The sequence below is a fragment of the Poeciliopsis prolifica genome, unplaced genomic scaffold (assembly GCF_027474105.1).
Source record: "Poeciliopsis prolifica strain line A6 unplaced genomic scaffold, Auburn_PproV2 SCAFFOLD009, whole genome shotgun sequence".
NCBI classification, from domain to species: domain Eukaryota; kingdom Metazoa; phylum Chordata; class Actinopteri; order Cyprinodontiformes; family Poeciliidae; genus Poeciliopsis; species Poeciliopsis prolifica.
This window is the reverse complement of record NW_026562384.1, coordinates 1,927,442-1,950,305: the sequence shown is the minus strand read 5'-3', so window position 1 is coordinate 1,950,305 and position 22,864 is coordinate 1,927,442. Positions and strand designations below refer to the sequence as shown.

The 22,864-nt window shown below is 39.2% G+C and overlaps 1 protein-coding gene across 7 annotated transcripts in view; it reads right to left on the bottom strand.

Moving 5' to 3' along the window:
* Window positions 1-977: 977 nt before the first annotated feature.
* si:zfos-2326c3.2 (misshapen-like kinase 1) overlaps window positions 978-22,864 on the bottom strand; it is a 62,025-nt gene continuing 40,138 nt past the window's right edge. For 5 of the 7 annotated variants that reach the window (XM_055034141.1, XM_055034148.1, XM_055034145.1 and 2 more), the window contains 15 exons: window positions 21,976-22,046; window positions 19,660-19,736; window positions 17,793-17,878; window positions 17,465-17,559; window positions 17,218-17,302; window positions 16,986-17,144; window positions 15,586-15,685; window positions 14,534-14,689; window positions 14,218-14,361; window positions 13,944-14,078; window positions 12,952-13,052; window positions 12,333-12,482; window positions 6,305-6,464; window positions 6,074-6,213; window positions 978-5,202 (listed from right to left, as the gene is read on the bottom strand). In XM_055034141.1, coding sequence (XP_054890116.1) covers window positions 5,119-5,202; window positions 6,074-6,213; window positions 6,305-6,464; window positions 12,333-12,482; window positions 12,952-13,052; window positions 13,944-14,078; window positions 14,218-14,361; window positions 14,534-14,689; window positions 15,586-15,685; window positions 16,986-17,144; window positions 17,218-17,302; window positions 17,465-17,559; window positions 17,793-17,878; window positions 19,660-19,736; window positions 21,976-22,046 — 1,743 coding nt within the window. In that variant the 3' untranslated portion in view covers window positions 978-5,118. The remainder of the gene's footprint in view (window positions 5,203-6,073; window positions 6,214-6,304; window positions 6,465-12,332; window positions 12,483-12,951; window positions 13,053-13,943; window positions 14,079-14,217; window positions 14,362-14,533; window positions 14,690-15,585; window positions 15,686-16,985; window positions 17,145-17,217; window positions 17,303-17,464; window positions 17,560-17,792; window positions 17,879-19,659; window positions 19,737-21,975; window positions 22,047-22,864) is intronic. The other 2 variants (XR_008606248.1, XM_055034144.1) reach the window with 2 other exon arrangements.

The window sequence follows — 22,864 nt, the reverse complement described above, 5'->3', positions numbered from 1 at the left end:
GAAGAAAGTATTTCCTCCTGCATATTTGTTTTTAGAAAGTCAGATGGCAGTCATTCTTTTTCTTTTCCTCAACTGTCCGAGAAAGTTTAACGCATTCCAGCTCCTTTAATTGAAATCCGCACGGGGAGTTAATAGTAATTTTTCTGGCATTGCTCCTGAAGCCGCACAATATTTTTGCAGTGCTCTGCGCTTGTCACAGTATTCCGCACTTACATTTTTTTCTCTATTTGCTCCTATATTTAGACAACAAATAGATTAACACAGCATAACATTTTCTGTATTTTTCCTCTGTTGTGTTATAAAATCAAATGCACTATTTCAACCAGATTGGAATGTGGTTTTCAATGAAACCAGATATACTCTGCAATAATTTAATAATTATTTTTTTAAAAACCTGATCCAAAGGTTTTATGAGATCTAATTACCTCTAAAGCACATTTCATTCAATGTAGCTTTGAAATTCACAAGTCTGCAGTGAACAAAGTCTTTCAGTCTGTTTGCTTCTCCAAGCATTGAGAAATTAAAGAAGAATGTTTATTTTATTGCTGTCATTTCTATTTTGGGATGATTTGCGTCTGTAAGCTTCCAGTAAGCTTCATTGCAAAGATTCCTTCACGATCGACCTGGCACATTTTATACGTCACGGCCAAACATGAGCAATTGGGTATCGTAATCTAATTCTTTGAAACTTGAAGGTCACACCTCCATTAGACAATCATTTCTCCGAGTGTGTGTGAAGCAAAGTGTAAATCAAAGAGGTGTGTTTTTTTCCAGGTTAGTAGAAATTGATCTTATGTGTGCATGCGTGTCTTTGTCAGTGACCCCCGGGACAACCTGTAAACAACAAAAATCTGTCAGACAGCAGACACCGATGCCAGAGAACGCTGGTGTGGTTTGTTTTGTGCAATTTCTATCAGACAAACATTTGTTCTGCTTCTGATGCAACGTGTACAAGAAAAAGACAAGCAGCACAAAGCTTACTTCAGGATATTTATTGTTGTATCACTGTCATCTTTTTCCTGGTTTACATAAAATGCAAATTAAGAGAGAGATCATCTCAAAGCGGAAAGGGGTACAGTATACAACACATCAAACATAGGTCCAGTGCAAAAACAAGGAAAAAGAAGTTTTCCTAACTACATGACTTAAAAAAATGTTTATTTTTCACATACATATTATATATATTTATATACACTCATGTATTTGGTCTCATTAATCACAACCTCATGGAAAACATCAATTATTAGCTAAAACGTGAATCATGTAGCCCAACACCAGTTTTTAATGGGGGCAGGGGTAAGTGATCAGCGCTTTGGACATTTTGCATTTCAGTGGATAATGAATAATAATCCACTAAATAATGCTAATGAATTGTATGAATAATAATCTAATAATGAACTCTTTTGATGTTTTAAGGATTTTCACTGTTTCTGTCATTTACTCACATTGCGTCTCTCTAACTATAGCACAGAAACCTAATTTGAACTCTTCCAAGTGAGGAATCATAAATACTGTACCAAAACCAAACATCCCTTTCATTTGGTACTTAACACGTCCCTAGAGCCACCAGCTACGTCTTTCACCTCCATCCCTCTTTGTTTACTGCATTTTAACCACCTGTCTACCTTACTCTCTCCCACACAACAACTTGTGACGTTTCAGCAGATTTTCATTCCTTAAGTCTATATGGCCTTCTTCCTCTGCATCCTGCCTGGATAAGATGCTTTTAACATCATTAGAAAATATTCCCTTTGTCAGTAAAGCTTGCAAAAAAACTGGGTTTTCTGTTTGTTTTTGACAGTTCTTTGTTAGTTCAATTGCAAACTGATGAAAAAAGGACAGAAATATTTCAAGGAACAGGATGAAAAACTAGAAAAATTAAAGAGTGACAGAAATCAAGATAAGAGAGAGTTGATCTGAGTAAAAGTGTTGGGACGATGAAAGGTTCGGAGATGACTGAGAGATAAAGAACTGGTGGGAGCGGTGGAGACGTGAGTCACTGTGGGTCTGAAACTGAATCTTATGATCCCAACCAGTGGAAGGTGTGGGAGGAAAGTTTCTCATTAGTGATCCAGCTACAGTGAAATGCCTAGCAACAGGGACACAGAGCCGGAGAGCACTGAAGAAACTAACTTTGACAAACTGTGGTTTGGAAAGACATGAACAATTTACTTCTTTCCCTCCCAGGCTCAGTCCAATGACAGTTAACCAGCAGGTCTTTGCCAGAAAGCACCTGTTGGCTATTTGAAAATATGAATTACTGCAATGTTGTGGTTTTAATGGGAAGGTGATAAGTGGATGTTATTTCCTTTTTGTATATCGTAAAAAGTTAGGACGGCGTGTTGCATATTTGAGTGCGGCAGAGTTAAAATACCTTGTTGTTAAACAATGTTTGTTTAGGTCTTTGAAAAGAAAGAGTATTCTTTTATTTTAGCACTCCATAATACATGGTTTTTAATAAACTGGCCCAATGCAAATGCATTGCAACTTGGTTGAAACCGTTTTGATTCAGAGCAAAGTTCAATTACTTGACTCTTTACTGACCACTCAATAACATGGCCGAATATAGACTGATAGCTGCGCAGACGTAACCGGAGCTAACGGCAAGTCAGCACATTTTTTGTTTCGAAAGAAAATCCCTCCATCTGAATACATTTGGTGAAATCGATTTTACTAATGTGAATTACTGGAACTGGTCAATTATTGTAACGTCACATGAACTGCATTTGATGTATTTTCATGTAATTCCAATTTACCCCATTGGAACTTATTCTTGCTAATTCTTTGTAATAACCTTTCTAAGTGTCCTTGGACCTAAAAGTTGCCGTTTTGTGACAATAAACCAAAACAAATATTCATCTAAAACAACATTTCTGTTATTAATAGCCTAGAAGCTATAATGTTAGCCACACATTAGCTCAAAGTGTTAGTTAGCTCCAAAGGTTAAGCTAATTAACTAGATTTAGCTGAAGTTAGCTGATGTTTAGCTTTGTGTTTGCAAACACATCAAATACTGAGTTGACAAACCTGCCATTTCACTTGTACTATCTGAGTATGTTAGGAAGGAATGCTTTTTGTTCCCCTGAAACAAACGCAAGACATTTAATAAAAAGTTAGCAAGAAAACGTTCAACACCCAGTAAGATCTGTTTTTGTTGAGGTTACAATATTCTCACAGAACCAGCTGCATTTTCAAGTTTATACTTAAGAATACTGTCAAATATTAATGACTACAAAAAATATTTGGCAATGTTTTGACAAAATTCAAAGTGAAAACCAGCAGTGGACGTACAAAGCAACGCAAGCAAAGCCAAAGACTGGAATGTACACACAATGAAAACGGAAACATCTCCAAATGCAAAATTGACACGTTTTTGGTGAAGTTTTCATCACACAATGGCAGCCGACAAATTTTCAGGTTCGTGATTTGGTTAGCATATTCTGTACAACATTATAATATTCTTCAAACTGACCTCAGTCTCTTACAAAACGAGAACTTACCTAATTCTCTTTGCCAGTTGTTAAAGTTAAACAGTGAAACAAATACAATAAATCTCTGTTTTGATTTTTTTCTGTTGCTGAAATCAAAACAGCAGGACACAACACTTTGAAAATGTAACACTTTGCATCTAAATGGGACGGGAAAAAGTACATTAAAGGGATCAAAAGCAACAAAAACAAAAATCTTGTCAGAATTAACATTAGTATGTGTCATATTTTACAGTAAAACAAATACTGATCTAAAGCAAACGGATACCTGGAACTTCAATGGCTTCAATATATCTTACTTTGAAAACATTAATTCAACTCAAAGTAGGATATATAGGAGCAAACACCGGTATCATGGTTATTGTGCAAAACACCTGATTTATACGCATCAGGAGAAAGTCAACAAAAAACAAAACTGAATTTATTAAAGCATCTACGCTTTAATAAATGTTGGCGGAACCTGAACAAGAGCTTTACTGTTAGTGGCTCTTACTCATATTCACAAACATTCAGAAATCACAAACACAACACACAAATAGTCTGTTCTGAGGTCAAATTTCACATTTATAAGCCTATATTTCTGTACACGTAAATAAAGATTGCTTGGCATTTGTAAAACACTTAGAAAACAGTGCATTTTAGATAGATATGTACATCGTAAGCTGTACAACAGACACAAAAAAAAGCAACAGTGGGGCTGTCACTTTTCTTCATCTCAAAACTTCAAAGCGGTTGTTTTTGGTCCTCATTACTCAGAAACGAAAGGATGAACCTAAGTGTTGGAATGGACAGAATAACAGAATAACTAGAAGTTATGGAAACTGATAAGAAAATGCTAGGAGACAAAAATTTAACACAAACTACGCAGTGGAGTGTAACACATTGATATGAATTTAAGATATTTTTTTTAAAGTGCTTATTAATTAATTCAATGAAGTTAGTAACTAGTTTTTTCTCCAGATAAAAGGGATTCGTATGTGATTTGTGGAGTCAGTCCTAACAAAACGGATACACTTCATTGTTCGTGTGGTCGTTTATTGATTAATAAATAATAGAAATTGGTCGTATCGGGAATATCTATTAGTCTTCATGAATACTAAACGTCTTTGAGGTATTACAAACAGGCAGCACTGATCTCGAAATAATAATAATAAAAAGGTATTTTGAGAAGACGTCACAAAATTAGGGCCGCACACAATTAACTGAATCAAAGCTGATCTGACAAATGAAGAGTTCAATCGTCCAGGAATGTATTGTGAAGTTTTTACACTTCCAGGTTTGGATGTTCTCTGGCTACATGTGGATGAGACAGCAACGCTGTAAATATTCGCTGCTTTCTCACAAAGGCACTGGCAGCTAGCTAGGCTCTACCTACCGACAATCAACGCCAACAGGGGGAGCATAGATCGAGTGACCTTTCTCTGAATCTCGAGTGTCGCGCTATGGGAGCCCGATCGGTGGACTCAAGCAGAAAGATCCGTGATCAGTCCAGGTCGAAGTGGGGTCAGGCCGAATAGGCCTGGGGTTATAATCCTTCAATCCTGAAGATCAGCATCGGTCAGCACGCATCTAGTCATCACGCGAGCACAGAATCAACAAGACGGACGGCAGTGGTCAGCAGGTCCGCTGGTTACCAGCTGAACAGAGAGTTCTGTCCGAGCGTCATGAAGTAGATCTGGCTGCTGCCGCCGGACTGCACCGACGCAAAGAACACCTGCAACACGAAGAACAGTTTTGGTGGCATTTGATCACAAAGTTGTGTGTGAAGCTGTTATGACTTGGGAAGACAGTAGTGCTTTCAATTGATTAGAAATTTTAATCGGATTAATCACAGCGTTGCGATTAATCGTAAACAGTCTCTATGCCTGACTTCGTCCAACCAGTTATCTGACATTTTTGTTTTTTGTAGCAGAAAGCAGGTAATGTCTCTCAGTACTCAACAGCAACTAAAGGAAACTTACTCCACATGCATACAAGCAGCATTAAAGTTGTTCTGACAGATAAAATAATTTTCTAATTCTTGGCGCCCCCCGTTTCCTTCTGATGGCGCCCTGGGCAACTGCCCTCACCAAAAACTGCCAGTTTTGAAACATAAAAAAAAAAAAAGAAGTTTTATTGTCTCAAACCAACGATATCTGAAGATTCTCAGTCTTTCAGACTTTTATTACATGGAAGGTTTGAAGCAAGCCATTTTGTTTTAAATTTAGAAACGTTCCTCTCCATTCGTTTCCTGTGCAACTTGGGTGACGATGCACCAGTCTCTGGTCCTCACCCAGCGAGTGAAAGGCGCTACTCGAACAAGTGAAATTTGGAGCTTGTACACCTACACATGTACGCGCTAGCAAAGCAACACAAGAAAGTTGAAAAATATTCAACTTTTGTTGATGTCTGCTTTCACGGAAACCATCTGTCTTTCACAGTCGTTCGACTCTAATAACACCCTGCTGTGAACGAGGTGACCCTCTGCCGGAGAGAGGCTCTCTGGTCATATAGGTAGTTTGATTCATCTGCGTTATGTAATATTAACAGGTTAAAATTTTCAGATAAAGTGTGTGTTAATGCGTTAACGTTGCTAGTCACCTCACCTTGTCATTCCTCTCACACAGGAACTTGAGTTTCTGGGCCTTTTTGTGCATGAACACTCCGTCGAGGTTCCCCGTGTTGGCCGACCTCAACTCTATGGCCTTTTCTCCCCACCCCATCACCTGGTTGGACTGAAGGTAGGCTGGACAAACACAGACGGACAGAGATGAGTCTTCAGCACGTGGACGTGACTACTTCCATGTGTTCGTAGCGTTTTCTGCGCCTCCGATTACCGACAGACGTTGGCATCTCGCCCCACTGCAGCACCGTGTCCTTGGTGATGCGGCCGTACGTGTCGATGTAGACGCCCTCGTCTTCGTAGCAAACCAGAACCTCGGTCCCGGCTTTGTTGGGCAAAATGATGATGGCGTGAGGATGGACGGGACCCTGGATCTGTTGTACACACGCAAAAGCAAAATTCTTTGAAATAATTTTGAAATAAACGAACATTTTTTAAGCAACATTTGGAAAAAGGTGGCAAAAACAAATAAAAAAATCAATGGCATTTTTTGCCAAGTCATTTCCACAAATTATTTTAGCAATAATGCACAGGGAATTATAGAATGAAGAAAAAAAGGATTTCTTTTTATTTGTTTATACCATCGTGCTTATTTTAATCACATACGTCTTTGAATGTGATATGCCGCTCTCACTTGGACCAATGGAGACGTTTACCCACGTTGCTTTGCAAGAGTTCCTTGAGTTTCTCAGCTGTGAGGACTTCACCTGACCCTCCTGATTCCAAACTTTTAATTTCCCTCTCATAAAGTCACTTATGACTAATATGGAAGTTGCTCAGACATATTGTGATGCTAATAAAAAAATACTCAAATCTTCCTGCTTTGTCCACTCTTGGCCAAAAAAAACTCAGAAGATTTCTTCCAGCTTGCAATGAATCTCCTTCAGATTTTGATAACAATACCATAGCTAAGGGCATTATTGTCAGTTTTTCCATCTATTAAACAATTGTAACTTTATGCAATTGCATTCTGTGTGAAGTTACTGTTTGTTGCTGTATGGCTCAGCTTCACCTTTCATCCTGCCTCCACTTCACACTCCAAGTGATTGAGAAATTACTCGATTACTAAAATAATCATTTACAATTATTAAAAGTACAAGCTATTCAGCTATTCAGTCATGCCTTCAAAAACATTTTTCTAACCATCCTAGAAACTTTCATTCTGTTCACTAGCAGCTATTCCAAGAAATTGTCTTAAACCATATAAGAAGCAAAATCTGTTTAAATCAACATTTATTGATCCGTTCACAATATGCAGTTCAGAAAAATATGAACTTTGTTTGATGAATTTGTTGAGAAAATAGGGGTTGGGGGGATATTGGATGGAAAACAAAAGGCTCATAAATATCTAACTATTAGTCTTTGTCGTATTTTCACAAAGTAAAACTTTACATTTCTCACCCTTTTGTAAGAAGAAACGGAAGAATGAAGAAAACAATAATAAAGTAAAACAATAGCGGAACAATGTGTCACTAAAACAAAAAGCCCCTCTGGAGTTACGGTCAGAGCCGGCGGCAGGAAGCGGCTAAAGTTTCATACATTACCGGAACGCGAGCCACCACGATCCTGAGCATGAGGACCGGCATCCACAGGCGCAACGCAATCTTAATCCTCTGTCTCGGAATCAGCATCGTTTGCCGCCAACGTCCACAGATGCGTGCGTATGGCGTGTGTGTGTGTGTGTTTGCCTCTTTAGCTGAGAGAATACAATGCGTGAGTCAATGTGATTAGATGAATTTCTTTCAATAGTACTGAGGAAACCCAAATCCCAGTTTAGAGTGAATGATGCAGGGAGGCGCGAGTGGGATGCGCACAGACCAGGAGGTGTGTGTGTGTGTGTGGTTAAGTCAGCGTATGGCTGCGCAGCTACAGTGGAGGCGTGTGAAGAGCCTGTTGGAAGTGTTAAAAACAAGTGGAAGTGAGTGGATTTTAAAGCTGAAGTGGGAGAGTGAAGGTTTTTCTGCATGTGTGTCAGAGAGAGAGATGAAGTTTGCAGCTGCAGCAGTTTAAGGCACCAGCTGTAGGCTGTGTGTGCAGACTGGCCTAATATACCCAGAGAGGAGGGAGAGAGAGGAAATGAAGTGAACAGGAGCCAGAGCAGGTCAGAACTGACACTCGGAGTTAATGATCGCAGAAGGAGGACAGGGCGGGTGTATTTTTAGAGCTTCTCTCTCCCTTCACTGACGACATTCCTCCTCACCGGGTGTACGCAGCACACACATGTTGCTGTTGCAGTGCATCTTTTATCAACCTCCGCCCCCCTCTCTTTAAAACAGAAAACTTTTATCTGAGGAACAAAACTGTAATTCGTCTGCATCAAACTAAACTTGTTAGCTCAGAACTTCTTGAATGATTTCAGAAGGCTTTAAAGGAGACAAGAGATTTGTCTGAGCCAGTGATGCAAAGAGAAGAAGGATGGGCGCTCCGGCACGGAAAAGAGATGAAGAGCAACTTCAAATCCATTATTCAAGCGGGAGAGATTGCTTTATGCGCCAGCCGCCCACTCGGTCTCCCCACAGTATCATTCAGGGTTTCTGCAGGTTTCACCAACTCAAATTTAAGACTTTTTAAGAGCATCATGAATGGACTTGAAGATCTTCACAAAAATGTACAAATGTTGCCCAGCCAACTGGAAATGCATTTGAACTCACCCAGGACAGACGTGAAAAAGAAAACGCAACTCCATTGCCATGCTGGAGGGCAGAAAAACTGCTCACTGACGATCACCACCGTCTGTTTTAGTCATTAGCTTGTGCGACGTAACGTGCTAATTTGTAATTTTATGCAGGATCTATGAAAGTAGAAGGGATGCAGTGCTTTACTATTAATTATCAACACGTCGGCATCTAGATAACAAGGTCTGGAAAGGTTTGGAGCGAGGGCAAGGGACGCAGGTCTGTCATGCTAGCTTGACTATGACAAGTGTAACATGCAGATGTGCTGCAGAATTTATTTCAAGTTAGCTGAGAGAAAAGGTGACCCAAACTCCGAGTCCCTGACGGATCACAAGCAGAGAAGGAGTTTCATTTAGCCACAATAAAAACTACATAAAACTAAAAGACTGAACGTTCTGGTCTTTGTGTGGGAATAGTGTTTTTTAGTGTTCAATCCCAATACATTAGTGGCGTTGTTGTGAGTCAGTTTCCACGGAAACCACTGTGTGCGTAGCATAAAAAGAATATGAGTTGTTCCGGCTTTTCTGCGATATTTTCCCTTCGCTGTGGCGCCCTGCACCAAATCAATTATACCAACATCTTCTGCCTCACGTGTGTCAAACTCAAGGCCCGTGGGCCAAAGTTGGCCTGCCATAGCTTTTCTTGTGGCCCTCTAGATTCTAGACTAAACACTAAGTGAGCTTAAACATTATATTCTCAGTCAAATCAACCTCCAGTTTCTAGAGAACTATTGTGGAACGTCATGTAAAATCAACAAATCCCTGCACTTTTTTTGCGCTATTACATAATTGGGAGTTTATTGCAGATTTTTCTCAAAAATTGTCAAAAACGTTCTTACTTGAACTAGACAGCTGCCTCGGCTTTAGTTGGTGACATTTACCGTCATAAATAATTCAAATTGGAACCACAAACACTTTGATTTTTATTGCCAAAGAATCACAAAAAGAATCACAAAATCCTGGCGGGACTGAAAAGATGTTCAATAATATTATTTGATTTTAAGAATTCATTGATACCTTAAAGGTTTGTGGACAGGTGTTATCAATACATTCTGGCACAACTGGCCCTTTAAGAGCGTTCATGATTTTGATTTGGCCCAAAACAAAAATGAGTCTTTCACCCCTGATCTCCATGCTTTGTTTAGTTAATGGAAAATGTCCGAAACTGAAAGAATCCTTTTTGCCCTGGATCCTGCATATGCAGGTGTAAACAGCATCATGTCTCGTGTCTACATTGGCAGCTAGTTAGCAGTAGCTTGAACCGTCTCAAGTCACAAAACGCAGTGAAGGTACATCTGAGTGTGACTCAAACACAAAAAAGTCTCACAAAAAACAACAAACAGAATACAAGAGATTAAATAGTCCTACCAAGATAAAAGTTTAAGAGCTGTGAGCCCCACATTTCTTTTTTAAGTGAATTTAGAGCATTTTAAGACCTTCACTTTCAAATACATGAATTTAGAACTTTTTAATGATGTGGACAAACCCATAAGATAAAACAATGTCTGCCTCTATCTCCTTACAGCGTGACTTTAAATGTTGCTGAAACAAACAAACAAAAAAACCTGCTTAATAGGATGTGTTGAGTCTAAATGTAGCCATGAGTCACCATCGTCTACCGTCAGCTTTATGTGCCCACATGCAGCAGAGGAACGGGGGAAAAAGGAGCAGAACAAAAGAGGCTTCCCAAGCGGAGGGCGTTTCTTCACATTCGGCACAAACTGGTTTGCAGAAATGTAAGAAAGCTTCTTAAAGTCTGAAACGTCTCCCGTGTTTCAGCCATAGACTGCTTCATAACTGTTACTGTTAACAAAACCCTGCATGTTGTATAAACTAGACCAGAGACCAGGCAGTAGGAATAATGACTGGTGTACGACCAATGCTGGAGGAGACAATAAATTCTCCTGAGGATTATTGCGATAAACGATAATATTGTCATTTCGACACCTTTTGTAACTAATATAATAATAACGCAGAAGGATCAAACAAACTTTCATTTCTAAAGAACATTTAACACTGGAAACGATTTCAAAGATCCAAAATAAAGCAAACAAAACAAGAATTCAAAATGATTATGAAGTCTCTGTAACGAAAATTGTATTTAAAAAACAAATAACAGGCAAGAAGGAAAGGCAGTGCAGACTAACAACTCTGTATTGGGAGTCAAATGTTTGATGGCGTTCCTCAAAATGGCGGCTTTCCAGGCTCATTTTAATTCATCATGCAGTTACACTGATTTATTTCTTATTATGGCAAGCTTATTAACAACGGATGTTGAAACCAGTGTCAACAGAGCAATGATATGACAGACGGAGAGGATCTGGCGGCTCCACAGGCTGCAGAGGAGAGCAGGAGGACAGCAGGAGAAGTAAACAACAACAGTGACTAACATCAGTAGACGGTGAGTAGGAGGTGGAGCTTCACTTCTCCAGAGATTCACACCGGAGACGCAGAAAGCAGGGATGGAAATAAGACGGGTGGGGACAGAAATATAATCGCTGCTCGAAAGAATCCAACAATCAGTGGACCAAAGCCAGAGTTGGTGCAAACCAGTGCCAGGACGTTGGGTCAGAACCAACCCTGGTTCCCGTTATGGTCTGCTTTCTGGCTGCACTGTGCTGAGCTTAAAGGCTTTTTCTTCTCATTTCCTGGATGACAGAATTTACACCAGCATCTGCACTCGATGTTGAAGAGGAATTTGTGTGTTCTACCTTTAATTTATAGTGAACTTAAGCCTCATCTGGAGCACAACGACGTGAAACACATGACTGGATGTTGGTTTGAACAGGATAACTTCTTAGATTGTTTTTAGGTAGTGACAGATTTTGGGTATGCTCCTTTAACACAAGTCACATTTATAGAGCATGTCAGCAGCAGCAAGAGGCTCTAGAGGAGTTTGAGAAGCAGCTCTTGAGTTTGAGGTGATGAGTCGATCTAAAGGTTTCTAGATCCTAAAATAATAGAGAATCTGTGGGAAATGCCAAATCCATAAATATGAAGCAACGTCAGGGGGTCAGAACTAAAGCTTAGCTTTCATCTAGATGAATCCAAATAATCGTCAACTAATTTAACAACTGATAAATAGTTAGAGTATACAGATTCATTCTGATGGCAGTAATTAAGCCAAAACTCAACAAAATTTACACATTGTGTGTTCTAAGATTAATGAAAAAAAAAAAAAAACTTTCTTTGTAACAATGTTCCAGCCAGTGTATCTGAGTTTTAGCTTCAACTAATTTCTGTAAAAGATTTTGCCTACTAAGCGCCTTTGGTCATCCAGTTATTGATTTGTGCATCCTTTGCTACAAATACTTTCATTAAAAATTTGCAGAATGTGTCATTTTTAAAATCAGATTAATGGATTACTCAAATTATCGATAGCCTGCATTTGCTTTGTTTAATAAGAGGCTGATCAATATACGTTGATTTTTTTTCTCCCTACATTTTGGCTCTTTATAACAAAAACCTTGAATGTATTTCCTAAGGATTTTAATGTAGACAGCCAGAGTTTGTGTTTGCAGTGTGGACAAGCGGTCAGAACCCTGTCGAGAGCGGCGCAGGCGCTTACGTGCGTAGGCAGGTAGAGGTCGTACGGAGTTCCGGAGTCTACATCGATGGCGTGGAAACCAGACAATGAGCCGTAGATGACCTTTAACCTTTGACCTTCCTCCACGGTCAGGTCGACAGACAGCGGTTTCTGAGGCAGGGACCTGAAGGACTGAACACAAAGAGGAGTACATGAATGAATGAATAAAGATATGCAATCCATCTTGATTTATCCTTTTCCCACTTAACCAACAGCTGAGCGACACATAAAGACGGTCATGCCGTCTCTTGCACAAAGTATATTTTTGGATGTTTCTGAGGAGAGAGGGTTAAACTACGAGGCTACAGGAGGAAAAGTAGCTCAGGTCCCAGAGGACAGGAATAAACGGGACACAGCTCTGCATGTGAGGCTCGTTCTCTCGATGAGGAAGTGACCCTGCTAGGTTTTCTACCAGCCGTAGAGGGTACAAAGATGACGGTGGATAGCGTGGTTAGCTGCTGACTTTTAGTTCAAATAATATGACAAAAAATTAAAAAAAAAAAGGAGTGTTGTTCATCTGATCAAATAACTGAGATTCAATCTTTGACTCCAAGAATGAATCAAAAATGAAAAGTTATTAATTTTTTTTAATGATACAAACCTTGAAGGCCATGAACTTGTGGTAGGGTTTGGGAGCCCAGGCGTACACCTCCACCGCGTTCTTCAACGCAATCACCAAGAACTTGATCTTCTCATATCGCACTGAAAAAGGAAGGGGAAAAAAAAAATAACATGCTCATACCTCTACTTTTTGAGCTTCGATGAGATTTTATGTGACAGGAAAACACAAAGTACAAACATTTCTTGAATAATCATAGTTAAAAAAAGAAATGTAAACGGTGTGGTGTGCTATGCTATTGAGCATCCTCATACCACAGTCGTTCCATATAAATGGAAGAACTAGTTTATCAAGCGATTAAAGTGACAAATAATTTACAGCAGTGATTGTTACAAATATTTATTTACTACAAGAAAATCTTCTACATTTACCATTTTGTGTCCAATTTTCTGGATTAAGATGAGGAGTTTAACTACACCATTGTCACACATGCATGTGCTTCCATTAAAGTAATATGCGTTTTTAAAAAATTATTATTTTATTAGCTTTATTTATTATTTTGGTCAATTAAATTTTTTTTCCCACAATAATGTTGCTTCGATTTCGCAAGACAACTTACAGACTAGAGACACAATAAGTGGAGATGATTAATATTAATACATGGCTCAGAATTGTTCTTATTAAAATTGCTATGTAAATTAAAAATTTCATTGCTTTACTTCGAGTGCTTTTAAATATTTTACAGCTCCTTTTTTTGTCTTTTTCTTTCACTCTGGAACCTTCACATTGAAATCAATCCTCCTGTTTTCATTTCTCCTCCCAACATCGTCCTATATGAAGCTTCATTCATCATCTCCCAACAGCTTCTCTGTCTGCTTGAAAAGAAAAGCTCTCCCACAGCATGACTCCACCACCGCCATGTTTCAGAGTGAGATAGAGAAGTAGTTTTTGCCCATATATGGAGTTCCACATGGTGGGGGAACTCTATATTTGGGCATGTTTCCCCTCAACATGTCACTGCAGTGTTCACTTACCCACTTTATAGTGTACGCAACCCTCCAGGTCACCTACTGAGGTCCAGCCTTGCCTCTTCTCCACGTCTGGGTCGTTGTGGAGTATCTTGTTCCTTAACCAGGACAGGTAGTACAGACGCAGCTTGTTCTTTTTGCCTGCACGATTTAAAAGATAGTCACAAAGTAGCAAGAAACAACGTCAACACGTTCAGAAACAGGTGTTTGTTCAATGCGTGTTGAACAGCGGCACTTCTAATAACAGAGCCGTCGTTCTCTAAGAACCAGGCTGGCGTACCTGATATCGTAATCAGGACATTAAGTCCCTCCAGCACATCCATCTGCTGAAACCTTCGTCTGCTGATGAGCGAGTAGACCTTCCCTTGGCCGCTCCGATCCAGCAACCACAGGCCGTTTTCCGTCCCCACTAACAAGTTCACACCTGCAGGACCCAACACACACATTGTTCAACTTGCAGACAGACACGAGAGCAGTCCCGTGATTAACATATGGTGGCCAAAGCAAAAGAACAAAGTGGAAGAGGCTAAATTCAAGATGAGTTTGCCCCATAAAAGCAGAGAATTGCATATTTAATGCATGAAAAAGCTACAAACCCCATAGTCCGGCACACAGGACCTCAGCGTTGAACTTCTTCTTGTATTTGCGGATCTCCGGAGTGTCGCTCTGCGGTCGTATGTTGGTGGGGTTGACGTTCACCACGGAGCCCTTTCTGTGAAATTCCCTCTTTAGCGGCTCACCCTTCATACCTGCTGCACAATCAGACATGAAACATACACCTGAGTTTCGCATTCTTTTAAATGTTTACACAAGTATCTAATATTCCACATCCAGTGACTTTTGCTACTTTAAAAAAATAGATATATATTCATTCCACTTCAAGACTTTTTACAACATTACAACCATAGCCTTTGTTGTATTTGATGTAGATTTTATGAGACATAGTCAAGCATAATTAATGCTGCAACAAAATTGACCAGAGGTTTCTGTAGAGGGACAAAATTTAAAAAGGTGGAAATGTATGCTGCAGCTAGTAAGACAATGTCATTATATACAGTAAAACATTTCCTATACTGACATAGCCAGAAAGGGCGATCAGCGACAAAGATCTTTATTTTTGGATGAAACTAACGTGGAACTGTGTACAAAATGTGGATGCTTGCAAGCCTGGCGACACAAGTAAGAGGGTGGCAAAAGTTTGAATGAAGTTTTATAATTTAGCTGGAAAAGCTAAGTAAGGGAAAACTTGGTGTGCTAAGTGTTTTCAAAGTTAGCTAGAACGACGGCTAGTAGCACATTAACGGAAGTGTGTCCACCACTGCATGGGACTTCCAAATGGACAGTAACCCAAAGGACTGGCCAGAACTCCAGCAAACCATTGTGACCATCTTGTGGAAAGAAACCTAAGATGTCTGACCCAAGTGCTACCGGTCAAAGCCAACGGTACCAAATACTGAAGAAATGTCTGGAAACTTCTGACACATGTTCTCTTTCAATATATTATTGCGGTACTGAGCAAACAGAAATAATTTTGGTCATCCTACCTGACCTGAAACAATAGACTATTGGTCTGATTTAACTTCAGACAAACTTCTAAACTGTATGTGTCCTTTTACTTAGTGTACGTAAACTTCTGGTATAAACTTACTTGGACTCTGTGGAGGGGATGATATGGGGATCAGTCTTGGGTCGATGAAGGACAAAGAGGAAGAAGAGCAGGTGCTTTTTCCAGACGGACTGCCAACAGGCTGGTTGGAAAAGCAACACATTCAAATTGTGAATCTCTTGAACTGTTTAGCTATAACAGAAGGTTAGATACAAACTACCCATGGCTTTAAAGACAAGAAGCTAATTCTATTATTTTCTGCTTCCTATTCTGTTGAAATAATTTTTTTTTTCAAAAGGATGTAAAATAATTTGAAGTAAAAATAAACACAGTTACATTGATTCAACAATGTTAACGCTACATAAAAATTTGGAAAACTTTTGTCATTACTGAATTGGTATTATTACACCACTGCTGCCCTCTGGTGGATGAATGAAAGTGATGCCACACATTGTGTAATTCAAATACCAAAGAAACCCCTAAACAGTTAGTACTTTTCAGATCTATCAGAATCAGACAACAATATCATCTAGAACTTTATTCCCACTGCTGTTATTTATCCATTTACTCCACGAGAAATGAATGGCAAAAATATAGAATCAAAATTTGTCAGAAAAATATGGTGCCCCTGAAGTGCCACCCCTTCAACAATTCACCAAGTCAGGGCTGGCCCAAGCTTAATCAAAATGTGGTTTTGGGGTCCTCTAGTTCTGGTGACAAAGTGGACTGGCTGCAATCAGCAGCCTGACCATTAGATCATTCACACACCTGCTATAAACTTATTGCATCTCTGGCAGTGCTGTTTACGTTATGTACATGTATAAGGGGATACATTTATTAGCCAACTGATTTATCGACCAGTTGATTTCTGGGCACCGATTTCCTTAATTTTGGGGGGTCATGATCGGCCGATACTTACATGTGAAGCCCATCTTATCCCATAATCTTATCTTCATCAGCAAAGGTTTATAAATCAGTCCCTGTCCTCTGGTGGTCTGCAGTGAGAGGTTTGACTGACAGGCCAGCCCAACACGTCAGGTCTGACCATTTACAATTAACAATATTCACCCCTTAGTTGCCAAGTCAGTGCTATATTTAGCAACATTACAGACAAAAAAATTGCATTGGCATTTGCTCTCTTTAGATAAGCAAAGACAGTCACAGTGCTAAGTCCTGTCCACTACCTGTCCTGGTTATTCTTGGATATATTAGCTACATTTGCACCACTGGTAACAAATTTTTAACAAAAGAGCTAAAGCCAGAATAACTTTGGTTCATCAATCAGTGATGTCTTGGATTTCCTACCAAGACCTACTTCTTCAGTTGTGTCTTCTTAACTTGTAGTTGTGCTTAATGTGTTTTTGAATATGCTGTTGTGTTTTTCAAAGTGATTAGTTGATGTGGTTTGCACTTCAGGGCCACGTTAGTTTGACTGAGCTCACATGCAGATCCTGCAGAGTCGGGGATCCGGGAGCTGTGGGTGAAAGCGAGTAGTTCAGTACTCGTGTGCAGTGCTGGCTGAGAGCGTTGTGCGCCGGACTGGAGGTTTTCTGCAGGAGGTCCGGCAGCAGGTAGGTGTCGTCGGATCCCAACCAGGACTTCTGTGAAACCGTGAAAAACGTCAGACGGCTGGATAATCCCAGAAAAGGGAGTACATCGTTGTGTTCTAGCTACCTGGTTAAGATTGTGGTGGGGTTGCAGGACAATGCCGTCGGGGATTCCTCTGAAGTACTTCCCTTTTCCGTTGCACAGTCCGGGCCTTGAAGGACAGAGGCAGGCATTTCAGAACCACGTGAAAGGAAGTGGTTAAATGAATCAATCGAAACATGATCAACAATTAAATCAGGCACTCCAAAAAGCCATGGATGGCACTTCTTGGAGTCGAACTTTCTCAGAAATATCAAATCCTGCAGCCTTTCACCTGGTTCTTTCCTCATCGTCGCTGCTGCCAAACTCGTCACTGGACGAGGAATATTCGGTGGCCTTGTTACGCCGCCCCAGAGCAGCTTTTACTCCCTTTGTGGAATGAAAACAGGCGAGTCAGAATGGCAAAGAAGAAGTCACAGACGAAGCTTGAAACATGACTAAAATAACAAGCTAGCTGATTACAACAAGCAAAGAATTTACATTTGGTTTGCATGATAATAAAACTACAACTTTTTTTTTTGTTCTTTAGTCTTAAACACATTTCCACTTTATAAACATCAAACCTAAATAGCAAGATCTAAGAACAACAAGGGGTTATTTACTTGTGCATGTCCGCTGGATGTACTGTCGGTCTTCCTGTGCTGCTGCAGGCGGTGCTGCAGCAGAGGACTTTCAACCTTGAGCAGGCCTGAAACACACACACTGACTTTAGTTGTCAAAACTCCAAATTTACAGTAGTTCAACTAAGAATCAGATCTGGATCTGGAGGATTATTCAGCTTGATGAGTGACCGGAAAAATGGAAACTGAAAAATCAGATTTTTTTTTTTCAAACCACATAATGCACCATGCTACTACCAGGTGGATCGAACAGCAACACTCCTCAGTGTGGAAGTTGTTACTGAGTGAAGATGCCTCAAAGACAGGCGTTTTCAGTACCAGTGAGCAGTTTTAAATGAGCTGAGAACACACCTAATGCTTTTGTTTAGAGCAGTAGCGTTTTCGTTAACTCTGAAAATGCTTTGCACACTCAGCTTCCCCTCAATTAATTTGTCCAGATAAATTCCAAAGCTCCAACATTGTTGTTTCAACATTTTCAGTTGGATAAAGTTTGACAACTAACAACTAAATGTAAAGAAGTTTGATGTTTCTATTTATGATCATATTTCGAAATATATGAAGACTGTTTACGCAGCGTCTACGTTTTCTTTCTTCACGTTTGGTCTTTTTATCCCCTAAGAAACTTTATTGTTCAAATAGAAAATATAGAACAAAGAAAGAAAGTGCTTTTTCATCAATATTAAGTAATTATTGACATAAAACAACCTGAAATCTTGCTGAAAAGACACTTATAAATTAGTTTTACCTTAATTCAAGTATGTTAAAATATTTGGACTAGAACTAAACCAAAATTACTTGGTAAGATTTTGTGTTTTTGCAGTGTTTTAAATGTGGCGCAGATTATTCTACATGAAATACAGGCTCTGTGCAGAAGTTTGTGAACTCTGACACCAGTTGGAGGCAAATTCGTAAGCCATTCAGTGTGAAGTCAGTGAGCGAGGAAGACAAGATATTTGTTTTGTTTCTTTGTTTTGCTATGTCTGGTTACAGATTCCACAGAGATCGGGCTTCTGTGGGATTTCCAACAACAACAAACATTTCTCTTTATGAGGTTGGGATGCTATGACACTCAGCCAATCACAGCGCTTCGTTTCTAAGCTGCACACAGATGTCAACCACAGCTGTCGGACAAAAGTCTGATATTATGCACAGGGAATGTGTGAAAAGCTCAGAAAGAGTGGATATCGAGTAAATAAGCCGTCATTTTGTCGAAACCAGACGTTCACATGCATTGGTAAATCTAACTGAGCTGAAGCGAGAAGTTTGGTCTGGTTTCACAAACAGCGAGGAAAGAAACATCTATGTATTAAATATTACAAAAAAGAACTGAAGAAAATAGTGTGTATGTGTTAAAAATGTCAAAAACTCTATAAGTGCTGATGCTTCGGTGTCGAGACCAGAACCACAGGTTTAAACTTTGATTTGAGAGATTGGAGAGAATAAATATGCTGTAAAATTGCACTTTTTTGTTCTGTGTGTATTTAAAGTGTCAAAAACAAAGAAAGAAACTAACGTGTTGGACTAGAAACCTGGGCTATGATGTGGAAATCAACAATAGCAGAATCTATATACTAATAACGCAACCAATAATGCAGTTTACTTTACATGAATGTATATTTTTTGTCTTTTAGTAGACAATAAAACAAGAAATATAGCCTGGAAACTCAAAATGATGAAATCCATAATGCTTAAGACTGCATAAGAATCACTACTTACTCAAATACAAACACAGAGTTAATCTAGTCCAATAGACATAATTCTATTTTAATTTACCTTAAAAAAAAAGACCCACAAATCAAAATTTCTCATTTGAAGACAGTACAGAGCAGCATATCTGGACAGCACGCACCTGGGTGGTTGCTGCTCGAGCATCCTCCTTGAGACGAAGATCTTCCGCTGCGGTCTGCCACCGACACCGGACTGCCACTAGATGGCGACGGAGACACGCACCAGGCAGAGAGAAACGGGAGCGTGGGGTGGAGGGAGGGCAGAAGAAAAGTTACGATCAACATCTGTGTCACAATCTAAAACAAATCCTTCACGCTGTCACTGCAGAGCCCCCATTTCCTCACTGTTATTTTCATCTAATTCACGGCAATCATCCCGGCTAAACTGATCTGGATCTGCTCATGGCCAGCTGCTCTCAATGGGAGGCGAAGGGGGAGCAAAGATATGAGCTGCGATGTGATATATGGCCTCATAATAAATACAGTCCAAAGTAAATGAAATAAAAGGCAGTTAAATAATTAAAATATACAGCATGCATATTATATCTGGAACTAATAGTAATTAGGTCATATAGTATTTCACATGCTAGAGCAGAGACGAGGAAAACTAAAATATATATTTTTTTAAATCTTGTATTGGAAGGTCTCTCTCACACATCTGACTGGTGCCAGAACAAGACACTGGTTTAAAGGGACGGTATTATGTGTTTTCCAGTCACATATTGGAATTTTTTAGCACAACTAAGTCACCATATTACCTTCAGTTGTCATAAAAATGCTTTAAATATAAAATATGACTGAAAAGAAGCTTGACTTTGTAATTTAACGCCTTGAAATTGGGCCTCTGTCTCTTTAAAAACTCCTTCAGGAAGTCGTCACAACACGGCTCCTCCATCAACCGTTAAATGTTTTACCAGCGTCTCACTGAGAAGTCGCCCCTGTAATGAGCTCAGCTGATGAGCAGATTCACCAGGTGTTTGCTAATTGCTGCTGGCTAGTCTGAAGGAACTTTTATAATTTCGATGAGGGAATAACATTATTTTAAAAAATGGTGTAAAGCTCAAAAAGGGGATTTTACACAATACTCCTCCTTTAACAAAAATATAAATATATAATATAATATAAAATAAGACCACCATTGTTCCAGTTACACAGACCAGAAGTCATTGAGCCAAAAGGAATAATAAATAAATATTTAATTCATTTAACAATTTGGTTTGAGTTAAGGTAAATTACCTTCCTGCTCAAATGAAATGCTTAAACGCAATATAAATAATCACTTGACTTTCTCTAAGGCGGCTTTTCTCCTAAAAGTTTATTTCTACTTTATTACAATGCTGTACAAATAAAATATTAAGCACTTTCACTACTTTGTACAGGAATTAAGAACTTTCCAAACCTTGAAAACATCTTACTGAAACTCAAGCTTTTTTAAGGATTACAGAGGTTCAAACAAAGGGCCACTGAACATGGCGAGCTGATCTGAGTTAGTGCTGATATACTGCCATTTTCACATGCTGCCTTCGCTCAGGCTTATAGAGAATGGGTCCAAAAAGGAGAAGATGTTTAGTGAGAGCCCGTCGAAAGGAGAAAAATGCCTTACAGTGCCAGAGGGAAATGGGCAAAGTGGTCCGAGTTGAGAGACAGGAAGCGGAAGCTGAAATAACCACTTACTGAAGCAGAGACTCAGAGATTGGACAAAAACAAATCCTGATTTCAGCGGTGACATTCTGACAACTTCCTGAATCTACGCCACAAAGAATCAAAGCTGTTCTGAAGGCAAACTAGATGCACCTAATAAAGTGGACAATAAGCATATGGCATGAGAGCAAATTAAACCTTTTCCCAAAAATACATTAAATGACAAATGAAAAGATTTGGCGATTTAATGAAAAGGATTGAAGAAATGAACAATCCTTGGTGGACAGGTCATTTCATAATTAGACACTGCTCTATCTAAAGCCAATTGAAGTAAATTTTGTAGAAGCTAAAGCTTCAATCTTTCAATGACTAGCTAGCCACATGTTTTACCCTTATTTTATGAAAAGCATCTGTAAATGAAAGGAATACTAATGTACCAACAACAAATAACAAAAACGACTATTAAATCTGCTTCTGGAAGTTATTTTTAATCACCGTTCCAAATGAGCAAAGCTAATGCTGACAGAAATAATATTAAAAAATTCATTTAGCTTTCAGAAAACAAAGAGCTTTCTTATCTCTAACATTGAAGCAACATTAGCAGTCATTCTGTGCTCCAGAAATCAGAAATTCTGATTTCCAAGCCAGGAAATGTACAGCATACAGTGAGTTAGCAAGTGTTCAGTGAGCGGGTCACGTTGAACAATCACAGAGAAATCTAGCAACAGGAGGATAGGTGCTACCAAATTTAAATATATTTATATCTTGCTTCAGGAAATCATAAAGTGGAGCTTTACCTGGAAGCCGTCCTCTTGTGTCCCATCACCAGCTCTCTGCAGTAAAATTTTGAAGTTGTGCGTTCTGGGACCTGGAAGATAGAAAAGCAAAGTCCACAAACTGGTCACAGGAAAATCATGTAGAGAAAATCTACGGTTTGTGGAATTACCGACTGCATTTTGCCAAATTGTTTGCGCTTTATAAATTTTTAATGTTCGTTTTTTTCCATTTTTTTAAAATTTGTATATTAAGGTTTAATGAAAACAAAAAAAAAAAGTAAAAACAAATTTCTGCAGCACATGTAGATCCTAAACCAGGGGGTTTGCAACCTGCGGCATCTTTTTTTTCATGATTTAGAAAAATAACATAGAAAAAGATTGTGTGGTAAAATGAGACCAAAATTATATGTGGAAAAAAAAACACATCAGCATTCCACATCACTGCGAACTCAACCAGCCTCACCACAAAACATATTCTTGGCAGTATTATTCTGGGTGGTTTCCTTCCTTTAGCACGAGGAGCTCAATTCAAAATCTCTTTTTGCAGCCTCCATACAGCCTTTTTGGTCCTAAACCAAAAAAAAACTGTACAATGAGATTTAGAATTTTTGGTCGCACAAAATATTGACTTTGAGGTCTGAAAACGAAGGCACACCACACTTTTCAGATCTATGTTAGTAAAAAAAAAAATTGTATTGAAATACCTCCCAGGTTATGGAAGGTATGAACGACTGTGTTGGTCTGCCATGTAAAATACATCAAATTATATTATTATTTAAAACAACCTACTTTCAGCTTCAGATTTCAATAAAATTGTCTATCCGAGCCAACAGCTGGCGACCTTCTGACTGCCTGCGTCCTGGGTCACATGACACGCTAACAAAGAGGAAGACACGCCTGACAGTGCAGG